The sequence below is a fragment of the Temnothorax longispinosus genome, unplaced genomic scaffold (assembly GCF_030848805.1).
Source record: "Temnothorax longispinosus isolate EJ_2023e unplaced genomic scaffold, Tlon_JGU_v1 HiC_scaffold_39, whole genome shotgun sequence".
Taxonomy (NCBI): Eukaryota; Metazoa; Arthropoda; class Insecta; order Hymenoptera; family Formicidae; genus Temnothorax; species Temnothorax longispinosus.
This window is the reverse complement of record NW_027270220.1, coordinates 42,391-63,204: the sequence shown is the minus strand read 5'-3', so window position 1 is coordinate 63,204 and position 20,814 is coordinate 42,391. Positions and strand designations below refer to the sequence as shown.

At 35.8% G+C, this 20,814-nt stretch overlaps 2 protein-coding genes across 3 annotated transcripts; one reads left to right on the top strand and one right to left on the bottom strand.

The window, feature by feature from the left end:
• Positions 1-4,961: 4,961 nt before the first annotated feature.
• On the top strand, positions 4,962-9,083 carry Nse4 (Non-SMC element 4). Of its 2 annotated transcripts, none has more exons than XM_071797003.1 (8): positions 4,962-5,111; positions 5,857-6,018; positions 6,093-6,185; positions 6,819-6,949; positions 7,593-7,704; positions 8,134-8,436; positions 8,521-8,636; positions 8,862-9,083. In XM_071797003.1, the coding sequence occupies exons 2-8, from the start codon at positions 5,910-5,912 to the stop codon at positions 8,919-8,921; spliced, it is 924 nt and encodes a 307-aa protein (XP_071653104.1). In that variant the 5' UTR covers positions 4,962-5,111; positions 5,857-5,909; the 3' UTR covers positions 8,922-9,083. The 2 variants fall into 2 exon arrangements, with proteins under 2 accessions (XP_071653104.1, XP_071653105.1); XM_071797004.1 differs by having other exon boundaries at positions 5,015-5,130.
• Positions 9,084-9,089: 6 nt separating this feature from the next.
• Positions 9,090-16,187, bottom strand: Atpsynbeta (ATP synthase, beta subunit). Its single transcript, XM_071797001.1, has 7 exons — positions 16,029-16,187; positions 13,426-13,638; positions 12,990-13,253; positions 12,505-12,848; positions 10,399-10,624; positions 10,088-10,317; positions 9,090-9,751 (listed from the first exon to the last, which is right to left on the bottom strand). Exons 1-7 carry the CDS (start codon positions 16,135-16,137, stop codon positions 9,578-9,580), a joined length of 1,560 nt encoding a protein of 519 aa, XP_071653102.1. The 5' UTR covers positions 16,138-16,187; the 3' UTR covers positions 9,090-9,577.
• Between the last annotated feature and the right edge of the window lie 4,627 nt (positions 16,188-20,814).

The following is a 20,814-nucleotide window of genomic DNA, read 5'->3' as shown; positions in this document are numbered from 1 at the left end:
AACAAACGACTAACAATCGATTCGTAAAAAAAAAATGTCATAAATCGAATGTGTCCGGCTAACTTCTATGAGGTTTGTAGATGGGCACTTTTTCGAACGCAGCTCTACCTCTATGAAGTTGGCCGGACAATTTCAACGTATCGAACTTTCATTAAGGGTCGACAGGAGTAACACTACCGACCTCTGTCGGGTTGCTTAGCTGCGAGTCCGTATTTTATTTATTATAAATTTTTTAAAAGCCAAAATGGAAAATCCGGCTCTGTACCAGCTTGCGGCTGATCTTACTGATTAAAACGAGCATAAGTGAAATGAGATTCGTTAATTAATTTGGCTAAAATTTGGGACAAACCGTTCCTAAGCAGCTTTGCAGCTCTAAGCAAGCCTGCAAAGCTGCTTAGGAACGGTTTGTCCCAAATTTTAGCCAAATTAATTAACGAATCTCATTTCACTTATGCTCGTTTTAATCAGTAAGATCAGCCGCAAGCTGGTACAGAGCCGGATTTTCCATTTTGGCTTTTAAAAAATTTATAATAAATAAAATACGGACTCGCAGCTAAGCAACCCGACAGAGGTCGGTAGTGTTACTCCTGTCGACCCTTAATTGGAATCGATTGGTGGTCGTTTGGTGGTTTTTGGTAGTCTAGTCCGATCGTTTGGTGGTTAGTCGTTTTCCTGTAAAATAAAAATGAAATTTCCGGTGTGAAGTTAGCCGGACAATTTTTATTTTTCAACCAATTTAACTTTTTTATAGCTCATTTGACGCGGAATCGTTTGGTGGTCACGAATATCACCAGTAAAACGTTTGGTGGTCAACCGTTTTCCCAGAAAATAGAAAAAACCGTATGCGCATAATGCCGGACATATCACCTCTGTGCCACTAGTCGGAAAAATTGTATTTATCACCCAAATTGACTTTGATAGGGCTCAATCGACGCGGAATCGTTTGGTGGTCACGAATATCATCATTAAAACGTTTGGTGGTCAATTGTTTTCCTAAGAAATAGATAAAACCGTACTCTCACGCCATTGGTCGCATGATTCCGTGACGTTAGCTCGGTAATTTGATGGATAAACATTATTTATCAATCAAATTGACTTTCATACGGCTCAATCGACGTGGAATCATTTGGTGGTCACGAATATCGTCATTAAAACGTTTGGTGGTCAATCGTTTTCCTAAGAAATAGATAAAACCGTACTCTCTCGCCATTGGTCGTATGACTCCGTGACGTTAGCTCGGTAATTTGATGGATAAACATTATTTATCAATCAAATTAACTTCCATACGGCTCAATCGACGCGGAATCGTTTGGTGGTCACGAATATAATCAGTAAAACGTTTGGTGGTCAACCGTTCCGACTAATGACACAGAGGTGATATGTCCGGCATTATGCGCATACGGTTTTTTCTATTTTCTGAGAAAACGGTTGACCACCAAACGTTTTACTGATTATATTCGTGACCACCAAACGATTCCGCGTCGAACGAGTTGTATGAAAGTCAATTTGATTGATAAATAATGTTTATCCATCAAATTACCGAGTAACGTCACGGAGTCATATGCGACCAATGGCGTGAGAGTACGGTTTTTTCTATTTTCTGGGAAAACGGTTGACCACCAAACGTTTTACTGATTATATTCGTGACCACCAAACGATTCCGCGTCGATTGAGCCATATGAAAGTCAATTTGATTGATAAATAATGTTTATCCATCAAATTACCGAGCTAACGCCACGGAGTCATACGACCAATGGCGTGAGAGTACGGTTTTATCTATTTCTTAGGAAAACGATTGACCACCAAACGTTTTAATGACGATATTCGTGACCACCAAACGATTCCGCATCGATTGAGCCGTATAAAAGTCAATTTGATTGATAAATAATGTTTATCCATCAAATTACCGAGCTAACGTCACGGAGTCATACAACCAATGGCGTGAGAGTACGGTTTTTTCTATTTCTTAGGAAAACCATTGACCACCAAACGTTTTAATGACGATATTCGTGACCACCAAACGATTCCGCGTCGATTGAGCCCTATCAAAGTCAATTTGGGTGATAAATACAATTTTTCCGGCTAATGGCACAGTGGTGATATGTCCAGCAGCATTATGCGCATACGATTTTTTTTATTTTCTGGGAAAACGGTTGACCACCAAACGTTTTTATGATGATATTCGTGACCACCAAACGATTCCGCGTCGAATAAGCTATAAAAAAGTTAAATTGATTGAAAAATAAAAATTGTCCGGCTAACTTCACACCGGAAATTTCATTTTTATTTTACAGGAAAACGACTAACCACCAAACGATCGGACTAGACTACCAAAAACCACCAAACGACCACCAATCGATTCCAATTAAGGGTCAAAGCACATAACATGGCGTAGCGATATACGACGGTCTTAGTCCCCGACCTGATGACAGATCAGGATACGCCAAAGCTTGTGCGTTACTTAAGCTGGCTACACACACTTTCCGTAGAACATAACAGTAGGATTTCGACCAATCGCGTTGCTCGATTCGAAAACGTACGGCCATACGTTCCCGAATCGAGTAACACGATTGGTCGAAATCCTACTGTTACTGTTACGAAAAAGTGTGTGTCCGGGGCCTTACGTCCACGACTACGGCCGGTATTCATAGTCGGTTCTTATATTTAAGACCATCTTAAGTACAATCTTAAGATGTCATTAACCAATCACAGAGCCGTATTAGCATCTTAAGATATTACTTAAGACGGTCTTGAAATAAGATCTGATTATGAATACCGGCCTCGTCGACTGTCATATGTGCTTTGGCCCTAATGAAAGTTCGATACTCGATACGTTGAAGTTGTCCGGCCAACTTTATAGAGGTCGCAGCTCTGTGTAGTATTTCAGCTCTGGTAAATTAGCCGGTCAACTTCGACTTTATTAATTTTTATATTTTTTTATCGTTTGTTGGTCGTTTGTTGGTGATTGTTGGCCTAATTACAACGTTTGTTGGTTCTTAATTTTTTTTAAATTTAAAAAAAAAATTAGCATTAAGTTAGCCGGAAAAATTTTATTTTTAATTTCAAAAAAGTCTAATCGATGCGTAATCGTTTGCTGATGATTGTTGGTCTAATTTTAGCGTTTGTTGGTTTATTATTAGTCTTAAAAACGAAAAAAAACGAAAAATTATGGAGGATTCACACTGCGTCCGATGTTCGACGTACGACGATCCGACATCCAATAGGAAATTTTTGTCTCTAATAATAAATTCTGTTATTGGATGTTGGATCGTCGTACGTCGAACATCGGACGTGATCGGACGCAATGTGAATCCTCCATTATCTCACATATTAAAGTAATCGAAGATTGGTTTATTTGCCTACGACTTAAGCTTTATTTCTATCAATTTAAGGCTAACATCTATAAAACTGCCATATGAATACGGGCCTTAACATCGGCAGAAAATCGCGAAAAGATAAAGAAACATGGTGGTTCGTGAGAAGCACACACACACACACACACACACACACAACGGGGGGGGTGCGAGGGGGGGCCTTCGGCCTCCGCTTTACAACATAAAGTACATGCTAAGTTGTAAAACGAAATTATAAAGTACATGCATGGGGGAGGGTGCAGGGGAGAAAAGCCTTTCTGTTCACGTGCGTTCACGCATGTAAAGGTGGAAGCACATAAAATTGCAGGAGCCATAAGCAGAAGGCAGAAAGCATATGCGCATGCGCTATGGTATCTGTAGAGCTCTATAAATACCATAGCGCATGCGCATATGGCTTCTGCCTTCTGCTTATGGCTCCTGCAATTTTATGTGCTTCCACCTTAAGTCCCCTTGCACCCCTGCATGCATGTGCTTTATAATTTCGTTTTACAACTTAGCATGTACTTTATGTTGTAAAGCGAGGTCCACGCAGCCTACCGGCGGGGTGGGTGCGGGGGAGGGTGGGGCCGAAGGCCCCCCCCGCGCACCCCCCCGTTTTGTGTGTGTGTGTGTGTGTGTGTGTGCTTCCCACGAACCACCATGTTTCTTTATCTTTTCGCGATTTTCTGCCGATGTTAAGGCCCATATTCATATGGCAGTTTTATAGATGTTAGCCTTAAATTGATAGAAATAAAGCTTAAGTCGTAGGTAAATAAACCAATCTTCGATTACTTTAATATGTGAGATAATTTTTAGTTTTTTTTCGTTTTTAAGACTAATAATAAACCAACAAACGCTAAAATTAGACCAACAATCATCAGCAAACGATTACGCATCGATTAGGCTTTTTTGAAATTAAAAATAAAATTTTTCCGGCTAACTTAATGCTAATTTTTCTTTTTAAATTTAAAAAAAAATTAAGAACCAACAAACGTTGTAATTAGGCCAACAATCACCAACAAACGACCAACAAACGAAAAAAAAATATGAAAATTAATAAAGTTAATCAAATTCTTCCAACATAAGTGTTTTTTCAACAAGATCAAAGGCGCCGCAACGCCCATTCCAGCGAGACAGCGCAGCCAGACTCTGCATTTCATTAACAACACTACTAAAACAAGAGAAATTACTTTGTTCCAAGACTAATCAAATCGCTGACATTTTTGTGTCGTTACCTCCCGGGCTATAATATACGTATTTCGTCTGCGAGGCTGACGACGCGCCGGTTCAAGAGAGAAAGAGAAAGAGCATAGCATGTTTGCTCTCTCTAGCTGGCCGAGGCTGGCCGAGCGCTGAGCGCACATGTACACGGGGCGCTTGGCTTGTGTGCGTCAGCGTCACGTGACGCGATCCTATCCCCTCCACAGCCTATCCCCTCCACAGGCTATGTAGCAGAGACTTAAACCTGGGATCTCTGTATTACCACGAGGTCGTAGATATAGCACGGAAGAGCAGCTGCATATGAGCCGCATACCACAGCGCATTCCATCTGGCTTCCTGCAATTCTGCTCATGGCTGCGAAGTTGACCGGCTAAGTTACCGGAGCTTAGTATTTCACCTTGAGAATTTATTTCTAAGCGTTGGTAACCCTGAAAGCGGAGTTTGCCGGTTGCCCGTCACTCCCGTCGACTCAATAAAGAAGCATCAATTTACTTACAGAAAGAGTTGTTTCAGTCGTCTCAAATTTGTGCGAGATAAGTGAGTAAAAAATTCTTAGGTATAAAAGTAATATCATTTTTATATTTATTTTGTACATTTTTTTATGTACACTTGAAGAGAGCCGCATCCGAGTCAAATAGTAGATATTATGTGATATTTTATACTCGGATGCGGTTCTCTTCAGATGAGAAGGCATTATTGACTACGTTTACATGGCAGCTTGTAATCCAGTTGAATAACTACCGTATATTATCCGATCCAAAATTTTTCTTTTTTTGATCATAATCATTTAGATATGAGCTTTTTCGATGTTTAAACTACAACTTTTAATACATAATATATATCAATTGTTTCAAATGTTTAGAGCATCAAAATAGGTTCATATTTAAATAATCGTTATGATCAAAAGAAGTATTTTAGGTCGGATAGTATACGGTAGTTACTAAACTGGATTACAAGTCGTCGTATAAACGTAGTCATTAATGCCGCTGTCTGTACTTACTCCTAAATTTATATAAGCATATACATTGAAATTGTAATAAACTACACTTTCTGCTATTTTAGTTTATCTAAAATTGTATATATGTGTTGTGTGTTGTATGTATAAACGTGTGTTGTGTATACACACTGACACATATATCACAAAAATAATGAAAAATTTAATTTTATTATTGAAAATGTTAATGTGTAAGAAAGATATATTAATCTTCCTGATCATACAATTACTAATTGTTTAAAGTATTATATATCTCATTATACTTTCATCTCTTATTTTTGCTTATAGAACAAGGTGCTTTTATCTCTTCAGAAGAAGTTACGGAAAAACGTTTTATCAAAATGTTAAACAGCAGAAATTCAACGAGTTGTTTAAATTCGTCCAATGCTAGATCTTCCAGGGAACGTAAAAATTGCCTGAAGCGTGCCTTGCAGCAAACATTAGTTTTACGTAATAAAAAAAATTGTTTTAGCTTCTTTTTACTCTGTACTTAAATATATGACCAGTTAAGAAATAATTTGCAGAGGAAGTGGCCAATGGTTCCACAATAAATAAGCTGGATGAAGCCATAAACGAAGTCGACCATGTTACTTCTGAAACAAGTATAGAAGAAAAAGGTATAAAAAACTTTAGTTATATTTTTTTTACATATGCGATATTATTCTCGTATAATATATAAAATTATACAAAGTTTTACATTATATGTACGAGATAAACTATACTCCATCCAACGAGAAATTGAAAGTTGTTCTGCTCATAGGCGGGCAAAGTGAGAAAAGCGTAGCGCGCTTGTATACGGCATGGCAGTGTGGAGAGGGGCTTCCTAGGTCTTCCGTGGGGGGAAAACTTGCGCGAGACGGACAAGTTTTCGTCCGATCTACTCTCAATCTCTCGTTGAACAGAGTATACATATATACAAATTTTATATATATATATATATATATATATATATATATATATATATATATATATATATATATATATATATATGTATATATATAATAATAATAATATCATATGTATATATATTTAATACATAATGTAAGATACATATTTATGTGATAAATCATGTATTGGAACAATAATATTGCAATTTGATAAAAATTAGAAAACCTTGTGTGTGTGTGTGTATGTGTGTGTGTGTGTGTGTGTGTGTGTGTGTGTGTGTGTGTGTGTGTGTGTGTGTGTATACATATATATATTTTTTTTACTTTATTATAGATTAATCCCTATTTTATTCATATTTTTAGTCTCTAATCAGCAGGAGGTGCTTATCGATTCACAAATGATGACGTCATCTTCCAAAGTTCTAAAAACTTGCACTATCTCACTGACAAAGAGAATGCGCGACTATGATCATATCGACTTTTCACAAAAATTGGTAGATTTGATGATTATAATTATATATCTATATTTATCTATGCTATCGGTTAAAAATTTGAGACCATTGAACATGTCTATATACAAAATGAAATCAAAGTTATGCATTATAATTTGACATATTTTTAGTATTTTATTCATCGCTTTATGAAATGAAAAATAATATAAAATATTTGAAAATTTTGTTAAAAAAAATTTTTTTACAAGATGAAAAAAGTATTAGACACTAAAAAACAGACACTTTTTTCGTTGAAGTAGTTATCCTTACATCTAATTACTTTTTTTTAGTAATCTAAGTACTCAGCTACAAGTTTATTTTATTTTTTTCTGACAAGACTTCCATTTTCTTGAAATTAATGCTAGATTAATCACAACTGTGCTAAATATAATGCCTATTTACTTTCAAATTAAGAAAAAATATTGAGTAAAATACGAATCAGATTTTTACATCATGTTTTACTGGAATAGTTTTAAGTTTTATATATGGTCTGAACTCAACTTTTGACAGTAGTATACATTCTTGATATTAAAATGCTTAACAAAATTATATTACGTATGTTGCTACTTCTGAGCTTTATTTTATTTATTATTTTTCTCATTATTATTATTATCATATAGTTATTTTTGTAATATCTATGTCTTAGGTAAAACATTTGCAAGAAACATCAGGAAAATCACAGTCTCCGAATTGGTCACTTTTAGAGAGACGGGTAACAAAATTGTTTAAAAGGATTGCTAATAGCAGCACACTATTAGGTCTGTTTAAAATTATTAAAAATAAAAAAAGTACATTTTCCTAACGCGAGCGTGAAATGGGCCGCTTTTCGCGCTTGTTTTGAGTGAGCAAAACGATTCATTTCTCCACTAGTTGAGAAATGGCTTCATTTCTCAACTAGTGGAGAAATGAAATTGTAAAACAAGCGCGAAAAGCGGCCTGTTTCACGCTCTTATTAGGAAAAATAGTATGAACAACTCGTGGGAAGAGTGGTCGAGCCCAAATGAGTGCGACCAACTTCACACTCATTCAGAATCGACCACATTTCCCACTCGTACAAATATATATATATATATATATATATATATATATATATTTGTGAATATTTTTTTAGGCATATTGTCAAGTAATTTTAAATTTGTACTTATATTTAAAAAATCTAGTTAAATTTCTGGAAATTTTTATTTCAGGCACATTGGATCCTTTAGAGAAGAAGATAATAGTTAGGAAGAAACCTGAACAGAGAGTAGCATCGCAACCTGCAGTGACAGTACCTGATAAACTGGTGCCACATGCAAACACAAAGGATGAAGACAGTGTCGAACGTACTGTGAGAAAGATTAAAAAGTTAATAACATGTTACTGTAAAGAAGCTGGAAAACCGCTCGATTTCTTTCAATTGATTCTGCACCCCCATGATTTCGGAAGGACCATTAGAAACATGTTATACATATCGTTCCTTGTAAAAGATGGAGTAATGAAATTGAAAAAAGGTATGTTTTTATCTTTTCAAACACAAGTAGTTCCATCTTTTTTTCTTCTTATTTATTATCAAAATTTGATTATTTTTATCTCAGATCATAGAAGTCTCGTTGTGGAACCATATCACAAGGAAATAAATTCACAACAAAAACGATCTAGCAATAGAATGGGTATTCAGAATGTCACGTCATTAAACATGAAACAATGGAGAGTAAGTTAAAATTCTTAAAAAATCCGCTATTTAATGGATTTCGAATCAAATCACAGTTCAATAAAAAAATAATTTTTTTTACTTTTCTTAGTTTTACATAAATAAAAACTATTTTGTATTCTGTAACAAATTTATCAGATTAAATTGAGGATTTATTGGGCACATTAAAATTGTAGGAATATTAAAAATTGAAGTTATAAAGTTAATAAAACTGTCTTTTTTCAGATATTGAAAAAAGCGTACAGATTGGAACAACCAATGATTGATTTTGACGAAGAAAAATAATTATAATCACTAACGTACTTTCTTATCAATGCAAAAAAGGACATGTAATTTCTAATTTATATTTATGGTATTGCATTAGATTTTCAATTATATACTGTATCAATTATTTTTCCACAATTTTGACAGAAAGTTATTAAAACATTATTAAAATAAGATATATAATGAACATTATTGCGTTTTTGTAAAACTTTTATTAATGTCTAATATATACATCGTGATTCCTACAGTTAATTAGTAATAACACGATTATATTAATTAGATCTGTGGAGAAAGTCTAGAAATATCATATGTTGATGTTATATTCTGACTGAACAATTCAAGTATAGTTTCTAATGAATGCTTTTGTAACGAAAAGAAGGTAAAGCATAAAGCAACCTTTCAAGTAATAATTACAGTAATAATTCATATATGTTGCGATAAAGAATCCAGTAATATCTTCATGCTCTTTCGCTTATCTTTTATACTTTTTTACTCAAATACACTTTTAGTACTTGTTTATTTAGATCTCATCAAAGAAATTGATATGATAAAAAATTATAAGAGAATGCAAATTTCACTGGAAGGTTGTCATGATAAAAAAAAAAGATTAGATAGAATAGAAAAAAAATAGATGATAGAATAAAATTTAAACGCTTTTACGATGACTGTAAGTTAATTTATTGTTTGGCTAATGATTCTGCTTTCGCTACAACTTCCTCAATCGGGCCGACCATGTAGAACGCTACTTCTGGTAAGTGATCCAATTCTCCGGCCAAAATCTTTTGGAATCCTTTGATGGTTTCTTGTAATGGTACTAGTTTGCCGGCATGACCGGTAAACACTTCGGCGACCTAGAATGATACGATTGACTTTTTAATATGATACATAATGAAACAAAGTAAAACAATCGGTTATCAAATACCTTACCACATATGATACAAGAAATTTTGAATGAAAAAATATTCCAAAAAAACCAAGAATCAAAAACAGAAACAAATCACAAATTTAAATAAACTAAGTAAATTATAATACTGGGTCCCTTGAAGAACGTAAATCCAAATGATAAGAATGAAGAAAATAATAAGATAATTTATGAAAGTAACGCTAATATTTCAAAAATTGCGATTTTCAAAGAAAGGATTCCATCAAATTTATATATAGTGTTTTATATTTATATTAGTGTTTACCTGGAATGGCTGAGACAAGAACCTCTGGATTTTACGCGCGCGTGCAACCGTCAGTTTGTCTTCCTCTGACAATTCGTCCATACCCAAGATTGCAATAATATCCTGCAGCGATTTATAATCCTGGAGGATCTTCTGTACACCACGAGCAATATTATAGTGTTCCGTTCCAATAATATTGGGATCCATGATACGGGATGTGGAGTCGAGAGGATCAACAGCTGGATAAATACCTATATCGCCAATAAATGCTCGAAAGATTATCGGACACAATACCGTGACACAATAGATGCAATTCTCAGAGAGATACGTACCTAACTCAGCAATGGCGCGTGACAACACGGTTGTAGCGTCCAAGTGAGCGAAGGTGGTAGCAGGAGCAGGATCTGTCAAGTCATCAGCAGGCACATAAATAGCTTGAACAGAAGTAATGGATCCCTTCTTCGTCGTGGTGATACGTTCCTGCATGGTACCCATGTCGGTGGCTAACGTAGGTTGGTAACCCACGGCGGATGGAATACGACCCAACAAAGCGGACACCTAAAACACGTATATACATTATAGACATATTAATAGTTATTAAGAGTTTGAAAATATTTAATTGACTTATGAGATGATTAACCCTTAAATTCCACCCGGGGTCCAGCGGACCCCAGACCCTTTACAATGATATATTTTCAAATGTTTCCCCCAAAAATGGAGCTCATGCTCCCATTGATGATAGTTGAGTGATTGACCTACCCGGTTGTACACTTAGCAGTACTCAGTTTACTTAATTTTTTATATTATGTTGAAATTAAAATTTTAACAATATAAGCATTTTATTCTCTTTTCTAAGCCTTGAACAACATTGAAAATAATTTTCATAACTAAATATCAAAAAATCAATGAGTAAGGAAACATTTTTCATGCTGGGGTCTTTTAGACCCCATGTGTCATTTACGAGATTCTTGAGAGGTGTGGCATTTAAGGGTTAAAGACGAAAAAATTGACCTTGTCAAAAACAGAAATTTTTTATTTTGATAAACAGGTGATTAGATGGATCTAAATAATTCGTAGAATGCAAGGCGACACAGCTTGTATAATCTCTTTTTACTTTTAATATATCGTGCCGATCGTCCGCAATAGCATATATGATAATGAGTGGCTCCTGGACTCGTCGCGGCCATGTTGGAATGTGACGTCAGAAGCGAGAAATGACACATTGAAAATTCTTGCATAGTATTTCCAAATAAGAAGATATTTGCTTAAAATAACACTACAGATCATTTCAACAAATTTCAAAAATACTCCGAGTTACATCCCTTTTTCTTGACAGTTATTAAACATCTGTAAAACGAATGTGATACGATGCAGGTTTATGCACCTGCGACGAGTACCCAGGAGCCTTAACGTACTATGTTAACTCAATTGGATGAGAAATATATTTATTGTTTAATCATTTTTATATAAATAACTTCTCTGGAGTAAATTGCCAATATGTACAAAAGTCGTGTAAAATCTAGACAAAAAATGCAAATTATTTGTATTATCAAAATAAAAAATTATGTATATACTTGTATATTTGCAATATTTCCGATTCTTTAAACTAAATGAATCTTATGTCTTATTTTGATATATTGGATATTGAAAGTAGGCTCTGATACTTTAAAAATTTATAGTACGTATTAAAAGGGATAAAAAATACTTCAACACAACGTATTTTTCACAACATCTCCACGGAAAGTTCGACTTTCCATGCCTGTAGAGAGGGGCGAAAGTGACCAATTTCACGCCAGGGGGTCGATTCTGTATTTTGAGACGAGGTGAAAATTACAAAAGTGAACAAATTTACTAGATTTCGACAAATGAAGTCGTAGATTCTCTAGTGAATTTCCTCACTTTTGTAATTTTCACCTCGTCCCAAGATACAGAATCGACCCCCAGTACGGCATTAGCGGGACGAAAGTAACCACTTTCCTCCCTAGGGCGGAAAGTGATCACTTTCGTCCCGCTAAACAGGGCCCGCTAAAGTGGCCACTTTCGTCCCGCTATGCCGTCCTGGCGTGAAATGGCCACTCTCGCCTCTCTCTAGGCATGGAGGTCGAAGTTTCCGTAAAGATATTGTGAAAAATATCGTGTGCACCTCGGGGCGAAAGCTTTTTCAGAAGAAAAACGCTACTTTCGCCCCTTGGTGCACAATATACTATTTTATCCCTTTTAATACGTACTATAAATTTTTAAAGTATTAAAGCCTTCTTTCAATATCCAATATATCAAAATAAGACACAACATTCGTTTAGTTTAAAGAATCGGAAATATTGCAAATATACAAGTATAAAATTTATAAATTGAAATCACATAAATATATTAATAAAGTTATAAACAACTTTTCTTTGTCAGTTATGTATAGATTTGCTTATTAAATTATATCTATTTACCTCGGAACCAGCCTGAGTGAATCTGAAAATGTTGTCAATGAATAACAGCACATCCTGACCTTCCTGATCACGGAAGTACTCGGCGACAGTGAGTCCAGTTAGAGCTACGCGGGCACGAGCGCCAGGCGGCTCGTTCATCTGTCCGTACACTAGTGCTACTTTAGAGGTCTTGTCCTTAAGAGAAATGACACCTGATTCGATCATCTCATGATAAAGATCATTACCCTCGCGGGTTCTTTCACCCACGCCGGCAAATACCGAATAACCACCATGAGCTTTAGCCACATTATTGATCAGTTCCATGATGAGTACAGTTTTGCCAACTCCAGCACCACCGAATAACCCTGACACATAATATCGATGCGACTCGTAATATGGACATTAACATAAATAAATTATTAATTTCAATAACATATTGGTTAAAAAATCCAATTCTTTTTTTTTTTTACTTTCCATAGTTCTAATTCTATCGCAATGTGTCTTACCAATTTTTCCACCTTTGGCGTAAGGAGCTAGCAAGTCCACGACCTTGATGCCCGTGACTAGAATCTCTTGTTCGACGGACATGTCTACAAATTCAGGAGCATCTGCATGAATAGGGGCTAGCTTATCTGTGGGGATGGGTCCGCGTTCGTCAATGGGTTCACCAATGACATTGATAATGCGGCCCAAAGTCTCGGCTCCTACAGGAATACGAATAGGATATCCAGAATCTAAAACGTTCTGACCACGTACTAGACCTTCCGTACCTACAAATACGAGTGATCTATTGCTGTATCTACCAAAAGTCAATTTGTATTTATGCAAAATATATTAACTCTTAATAAAGCTTTCATTAAATTCGATGCACATTTTATGCAAATCCATAATTAAAATTTGCAAATCTACATACTGCGTTTTATAATATCTAAAAAATATTACCGTCCATAGCGATAGTGCGTACTGTATTTTCTCCAAGATGCTGAGCAACTTCAAGTACTAGCCTGGGTGTACGATTCTGTACCTCCAAAGCATTAAGGATAGGTGGAAGAGCGTCGTCGAATTGTACATCAACAACAGCACCAATGACAGCTACTACCTTTCCTTGCGCACCACCTTTGGGTGCAGCTGCAGCTTTAGCTGCATAGTTTCTTCCTATTTCAGATAATTAAATCTTACATTTAAGCCTCAGAAATATTGTACATAATTAAGAAGCTGTACATAACTAAAGAACTATATACATCTAAAAGATAAAAAATATACTAGTTTTTGTTAATTTTTTTTAAATAAATGATAAGATTTCGTGATTCATAGCAGTCTAAATGTCACAATTATCTAATCTAACTACACGCTCAAAAGACAAGTGACTGAACATTTCTCTTTGACATAAGAAATTATCTTAAGTTATTTCTGGGAATTTTAAGAAAACGATTCTTCAATTCTACTTAGATTCATATAACTCCATAAACGAATAGTTAAAATGTTTTCATATCTCTTGAAGAAATTAATTTCAAGATACCCCCAAATTCTTGCGACGATTAAATCGAGAAAACGTTACAAACATATGTTACATAACATAATACGCTTGTATAATAACTATTCGTATGATGTTAGCCGACGACTGACACTTTTTTTTTAAATTAAGTGTGAAATCGATTGTATTTCGTTTGTAGATTTTTGTAGTGCATTTATTTTCGTTTGTTAGTTTATAATTAAATTTTAATTAATTATTTAATTTGTAATTGTAAACCATGAAACTAGCCGACATATGTATTATAATTATTATAAAATTTAAAAAATAGGTGTGGAATTGATTGTATTTCATTTGTAGATTATTGTAGTGCATTTAAATTAAGTGTGAAATCGATTGTATTTCGTTTGTAGATTTTTGTAGTGCATTTATTTTCGTTTGTTAATCCATATAATTAATTTTTAATTAAATATTTAAAGTGTCAGTCGTCGGCTAACATCATATGATACAGAAACATATTATAAAATAAAAAAAGCTCTTTTGTAGTTCATTGTATTTTGTTTGTAGAGTTTTGTAGTGAAGTTAAGAAGTTTTATAGTCTCTTTAAATTGTTTATAATTAATAAATACATTTGTTATGTATTTATGTATTATAAATTATGTAGCTGAGGGCAGCAGCTATCGTTGATTAATTGTCGGATAGTTCAACAAATGTATTTATTAATTATATTATCAATAATTTAAAGAGACTAAAACTTCTTAACTTTACTACAAAACTACAAACAAAATACAATTAACTACAAAAGAGTTTTTTTTATTTTATATGTTAATGTATCATAACATAATGTTAGCCGACGACTGACACTTTAAATATTTAATTAAAAATTAATTATGGACTAACAAACAAAAATGAATGCACTACAAACTACAATAATCTACAAACAAAATACAATCGATTCCGTACATATTTTGTTAATTTTATAATACATGTCGACTAGTTTCATGGTCTACAATTAAATAATTAATTAAAAATTAATTATAAACAAACAAACAAAAATGAACGCACTACAATAATCTACAAACAAAATATAATTGATTTCACACCTAATTTTTTTTTAAAAGTATCAGTCGGCTAACATCATACGAATTATATAACTATCCAAAACTAGATTCTTAGCCTCTCCGAAACTTTTCTCAACATAATTCTAATATATATTTCGAAACATAATCTTCAAAATATCTGAATAGAGGGAAATATCGAAAGGAAAGAAGCAATTGGCTATGTTGAATTTATTGTTAAACGCAAACTGTAAAACAACAAACACCTTACACGATGAAACGTGTTTTTCACGTGCGTTTACTCCCCTGGTCGGAAGTACCGTAAAACACTTTAACTGTACTTAAGTCCCGGTCTACAATAGGTGTTTTAAGCCCTAAGCCTTAAGAAATTGTTCAATCACAATTGAATTTGAGGAGAATAATTGACTGTGATTGATCAATTTCTTAGGGTTTAGGGCTTAAAACACCTATTGTAGACTGGGACTTATTATACTACGTTTACGCGAGCGTTACTTCTGTAGTAACTTACGATAATTCCTTCGCGTAAACGGGATTTTGTAGTAACTTATGATAATTTACTCCGCGTAAACGAGTGATATATCGATAGTTGCATTTGAGGAGAATAATTGACTGTGATTGGTCAATTTCTTAGGGCTTAGGGCTTAAAACACCTATTGTAGACGGGCACTTATGTTTATCCATCCGTAGAATTAATATGAACGGGATGAAAACGAACGTGATTAAGTCGCCATATTGGCAAGAGGAGTCTTCACTACATCAATCGACCGCCGATTATATAATCGATGATCAATTCTTTTCGTTTGAATTTGCATGAAATTCAAAATGTATCGGTTATCATGAATGGAGACTGTCGAAAATTTTAAATTGTTCGATTTTTCATGGAAGATTTTTCGTCCGAGCGAAGAATGGATGGCAGACGGCAAGTGTGTCGACAGTGTCATGTAGTGCAATCGGCGATTGTTTTTGTAAAGTTAAATTGCGAAATGTGTACTTACTGTTGACGGTAAGGACGCCTGAAACTTTCGCCACTTCATTCTGCAGGAGAGAAGGCTTGGCGACTCTTAAAGCGCCAGCGGTTGCTCTCGACACAGCGTTCAGGATCATGGTCGGTCGATGGAGGAGAGACTATTGGAACGTGCGTTCAATGAGGTTCTTCACTAACTTTTGCTCCCGCACTGGGGAGCCACTGTGCCTGGTAGCTAACGGCGCAAATTTCAAAGCAGCGAAAGAATAAAAAAGAATTGTGATAATAATGAGTGGCAAAAAATACGCAAAGTAGTCTGTGGAAAAATTTAAAAAAGAGCTCCGTTCTCGGAGAGCAAAAGTAACGGGGAAAAAAAAGGATTTACAAGATCGGTAAAATAGATCGTCAATATAGGTTATTATGTCTAATATACTCTTTACCCGGCGAACCAAATTGTAACAGAGTTATTTCAGTTAATGAATGCGAACAAACATTATTAATTGACATAGGGCCGGTATCACAGTCTCCGATTAACGTGATTCTCCCTAGATTCTCCGATTAAACTCACTCTTCGTCTCTTTCTAAGGGGATAGTTAGAAAGAGATGCAGAGTGAGTTTAATCGGAGAATTACGTTAATCGAAGACTGTGATACCGGCCCATACAGTCATAATATTTTTATTACAATACTGATTTTTCCCATATGTTAACAATTAGTGTTTGAAACTCGCGCGGAATACTACCGATTTTGATATGGTGCTGCACTCTATGCTAGCTTTCACTGAAGAACCTCATGATAGGGTGATAAGGCCATCGCACACAAAATGCATAGCTTAGCCACAGTATAACCATCAGTATGTTCACTCAATTCTTTTTTGTGGGGGGGGGGGGGAACCAATCAGAGAATTTTTGTATGTGTGGTGTGGTAGTGCAAAGTTGGTGTGATGCCACAGATGCTTAAGTGATTTTCGTACGTTTGAAGTTAAAATATTGAAAAATCAGTGTGATGCGCAAAGAAGTTTGTACTTATATTGGGGAAAATTTTGGATAATTTTGATAAGATTTTCCAAGCTAAATAAAAGCAGAGATTATAACCTTGAAAACCACCGAGGTATAGTTGGGAAACTAATTAAAAATTATTTATAATTATCTTTTCCAATCGTTTGGAAATTATTTGAAGAAATTTGGAGAAAACTTTTTAGGGCGGTATTCATAGTCGGATCTTATATCTAAGGGTGCGGTCACATGAACTGATATTTTCCGCGTAACGCGTATAGTGTAACCAATCAGGGGACTTATTATGGACTTGTTTGGAATGGATTCCGATCGGAATTATTCCGTTTTCCCTAGAAAAGACAATAGAAATCTAGGAAATAACTGAACAATTCCGATCGTAATCCATTCCGAACAAGTCCATAATAGGTCCCCAGAAGCGCGAATATGCGCGTAACCGAAAATGCGAAGCGCTCTTTCTTGTTACGCGGTTACGCGTTAAGCGGGGAGCACACACTTCTGCACAATGCATAATGCGTAAGCATAAGAAAATTGATTGGTCCATACATACATACACATGTGCATATATAAGGAAATAGACCAATCAATTTTCTTATGCTTACGCATTATGCATTGTGCAGAAGTGTGTGTCCGGGCCCTTAAGGTGAAATTTCATGGGCAGTGAAAAGCAGCAGCAAATCGTACTGATTGGCTGCAAAATAGAGAAGTTCTCGAGTTTCTAGAACTTCTCTATTTTGTAGCCAATCAGTACGATCTGCTGCTGCTTTTCACTGCCCATGAAATTTCACCTTTACGCGGAAAATACATGCCATGTGACTTCAGCCTAAAGCGGGGAGCACACACTTCTGCACAACGCATAATGCGTAAGCATAAGAAAATTGATTGGTCTATTTCCTTATGCACATGTGTATGGACCAATCAATTTTCTTATGCTTACACATTGCGTTGTGCAGAAGTGTGTGTCCGGGCCCTTAAGGTGGAAGCACATAAAATTGCAGGAGCCATGAGCACGAATGCAGAAGCCATATGCGCATGCGCTATGGTGTCTGCATACTGCCTATGGCTTCTGAATTTTCAATCTACATAAAAATACATAAGCATAGTGTATGTAGATTGAAAATTCAGAGGCCATAGCAAACACCATAGCGCATGCGCATATGGCTTCTGCATTCGTGCTCATGGCTCCTGCAATTTTATGTGCTTCCACCTTTAGGCTACGGTCAACGTGACGCTACAAATGCTTCGAAGCATTCCTCTTCTCTTTTCTTTCATTGAAGAAAGATCATCTTAATGCGGGGTCTACAATGGGAGTCGCAAAGTCGTGAGTCGCAAGAATTGACCAATCACAGTCGATTATTCTCCTCAAATTCGATTGTGATTGGTCCATTTCCTACGACTCACGACCCACGACTCGCATTTTAGACCTAGCATTACTGCTTAGGTTTTACTGCTTAGGGCCAATTTCACCAACCACAGTTAGCTTAACCGATGGTTAAAGTTAACAGAATTGACCAATAGAAATGAATCCACCCTGCTTTCTATTAGTCAATCCTGCTAACTTTAACCGTCGGTTAAGCTAACTGTGGTTGGTGAAATTGGCCCTTAAAGGTCATTGCACGTGACAAAGTTTTAGTCATAATCGTAAGACTCTAAAAAAATAGACCAATCACAGTCGATTATTCTCCTTGAGCTCAAAAAATAATCGAGTGTGATTGGTCTATTTTCTTACGGCGTTGCGATTATGACTAAAACTTTGTTACGTGCAATGGCCTTAAGTTTTTCTATGTGCCAAGGCCTTTAAGGGCCATCTACAATGAGTCGCAGTCGCAAGAGTCGTAAAGGCCATTGCACGTAACAAAGTTTTAATCATAATCGTAAGACCATAAGAAAATAGACCAATCACAGTCGATTATTCTCCTTGAGCTCGAGGAATAATCGAGTGTGATTGGTCTATTTTCTTATGGTCTTACGATTGTGATTAAAACTTTGTTACGTGCAATGGCCTTAAGAAATTGACCAATCACAGTTCATTATTCTTCGACCGCAAGGAGAATAAAGGTTTGTTTGCGTCGCACGCCCCACCATGCTCCTACTCACTCCAACGCACTCCAAAAACTCATCTGCTCCAATCAGCTCCGGTAACTTAGCCGGTCAACTTCGACTTTATTAATTTTCATATTTTTTTATCGTTTGTTGGTCGTTTGTTGGTGATTGTTGGCCTAATTACAACGTTTGTTGGTTCTTAATTTTTTTTTAAATTTAAAAAGAAAAATTAGCATTAAGTTAGCCGGAAAAATTTTATTTTTAATTTCAAAAAAGCCTAATCGATGCGTAATCGTTTGCTGATGATTGTTGGTCTAATTTTAGCGTTTGTTGGTTTATTATTAGTCTTAAAAACGAAAAAAAAAACGAAAAATTATCTCACATATTAAAATAATCGAAGATTGGTTTATTTGCCTACGACTTAAGGGGATCCTGCAGTGACTGGCGAACTTCCTCGATGTCGATAATGTCAACCTTTCTAATTTTGTTTTCCCTATATCTGTCTTTGTCTAACGAAATGACATCTGTCCTTTTTTCGATTGCTCGCCATCTCTCGCAAGATCCGGCAACTACGGTTGCTGCTCTTCTTGTCATTTGCATCCGTATTTGCATTACTAAAATAATTTTTCGATGGATCTTTTTTTGTACGCATTGAATCTTACTTCTACTTGCACGATATTATTCCTACATGTTTTCCCAAGGGCAGATGATAAAAATTATGTATGTATAAACTGCAGAATTTTTGTTTTAAGCAAATATTGTCGTCAGGTGACAGCTGCGTATGTGCCCAAATAAGTAACATTTTTAATTTTTTGGCGTTTTTGATATAAAATCGCGTTTTCTGCCCTAGATTTTTGTGCGTACTTTAATTCTAGACCAAAAACTTGCAATTCTGTAAAGCCAATTAAAAGATCCATCGAAAAACGATAATGTCGGTAAATCATACGGCTGCAGGATCCCCTTAAGCTTTATTTCTATCAATTTAAGGCTAACATCTATAAAACTGCCATATGAATACGGGCCTTAACATTGGCAGAAAATCGCGAAAAGATAAAGAAACATGGTGGTTCGTGGGAAGCACACATACACACACACACACAACGGGGGAGTGCGAGGGGGGGCCTTCGGCCCTCCCCTCCCCCGCACCCACCCCGCAGGTAGGCTGCGTGGACCTCGCTTTACAACATAAAGTACATGCTAAGTTGTAAAACGAAATTATAAAGTACATGCATGGCGGAGGGTGTAGGGGAGAAAAGCCTTTCTGTTCACGTGCGCTCACGCATGTAAGCCCCCTTGCACCCCTCCATGCATGTGCTTTATAATTTCGTTTTACAACTTAGCATGTACTTTATGTTATAAAGCGAGGTCCACGCAGCCTACCGGCGGGGTGGGTGCGAGGGAGGGGGGGCCGAAAGCCCCCCCCTCGCACCCCGCCGTTGTGTGTGTGTGTGTGTGCTTCCCACGAACCACCATGTTTTTTTATCTTTTCGCGATTTTCTGCCGATGTTAAGGCCCGTATTCATATGGCAGTTTTATAGATGTTAGCCTTAAATTGATAGAAATAAAGCTTAAGTCGTAGGCAAATAAACCAATCTTCGATTACTTTAATATGTGAGATAATTTTTTTGTTTTTTTTCGTTTTTAAGACTAATAATAAACCAACAAACGCTAAAATTAGACCAACAATCATCAGCAAACGATTACGCATCGATTAGGCTTTTTTGAAATTAAAAATAAAATTTTTCCGGCTAACTTAATGGTA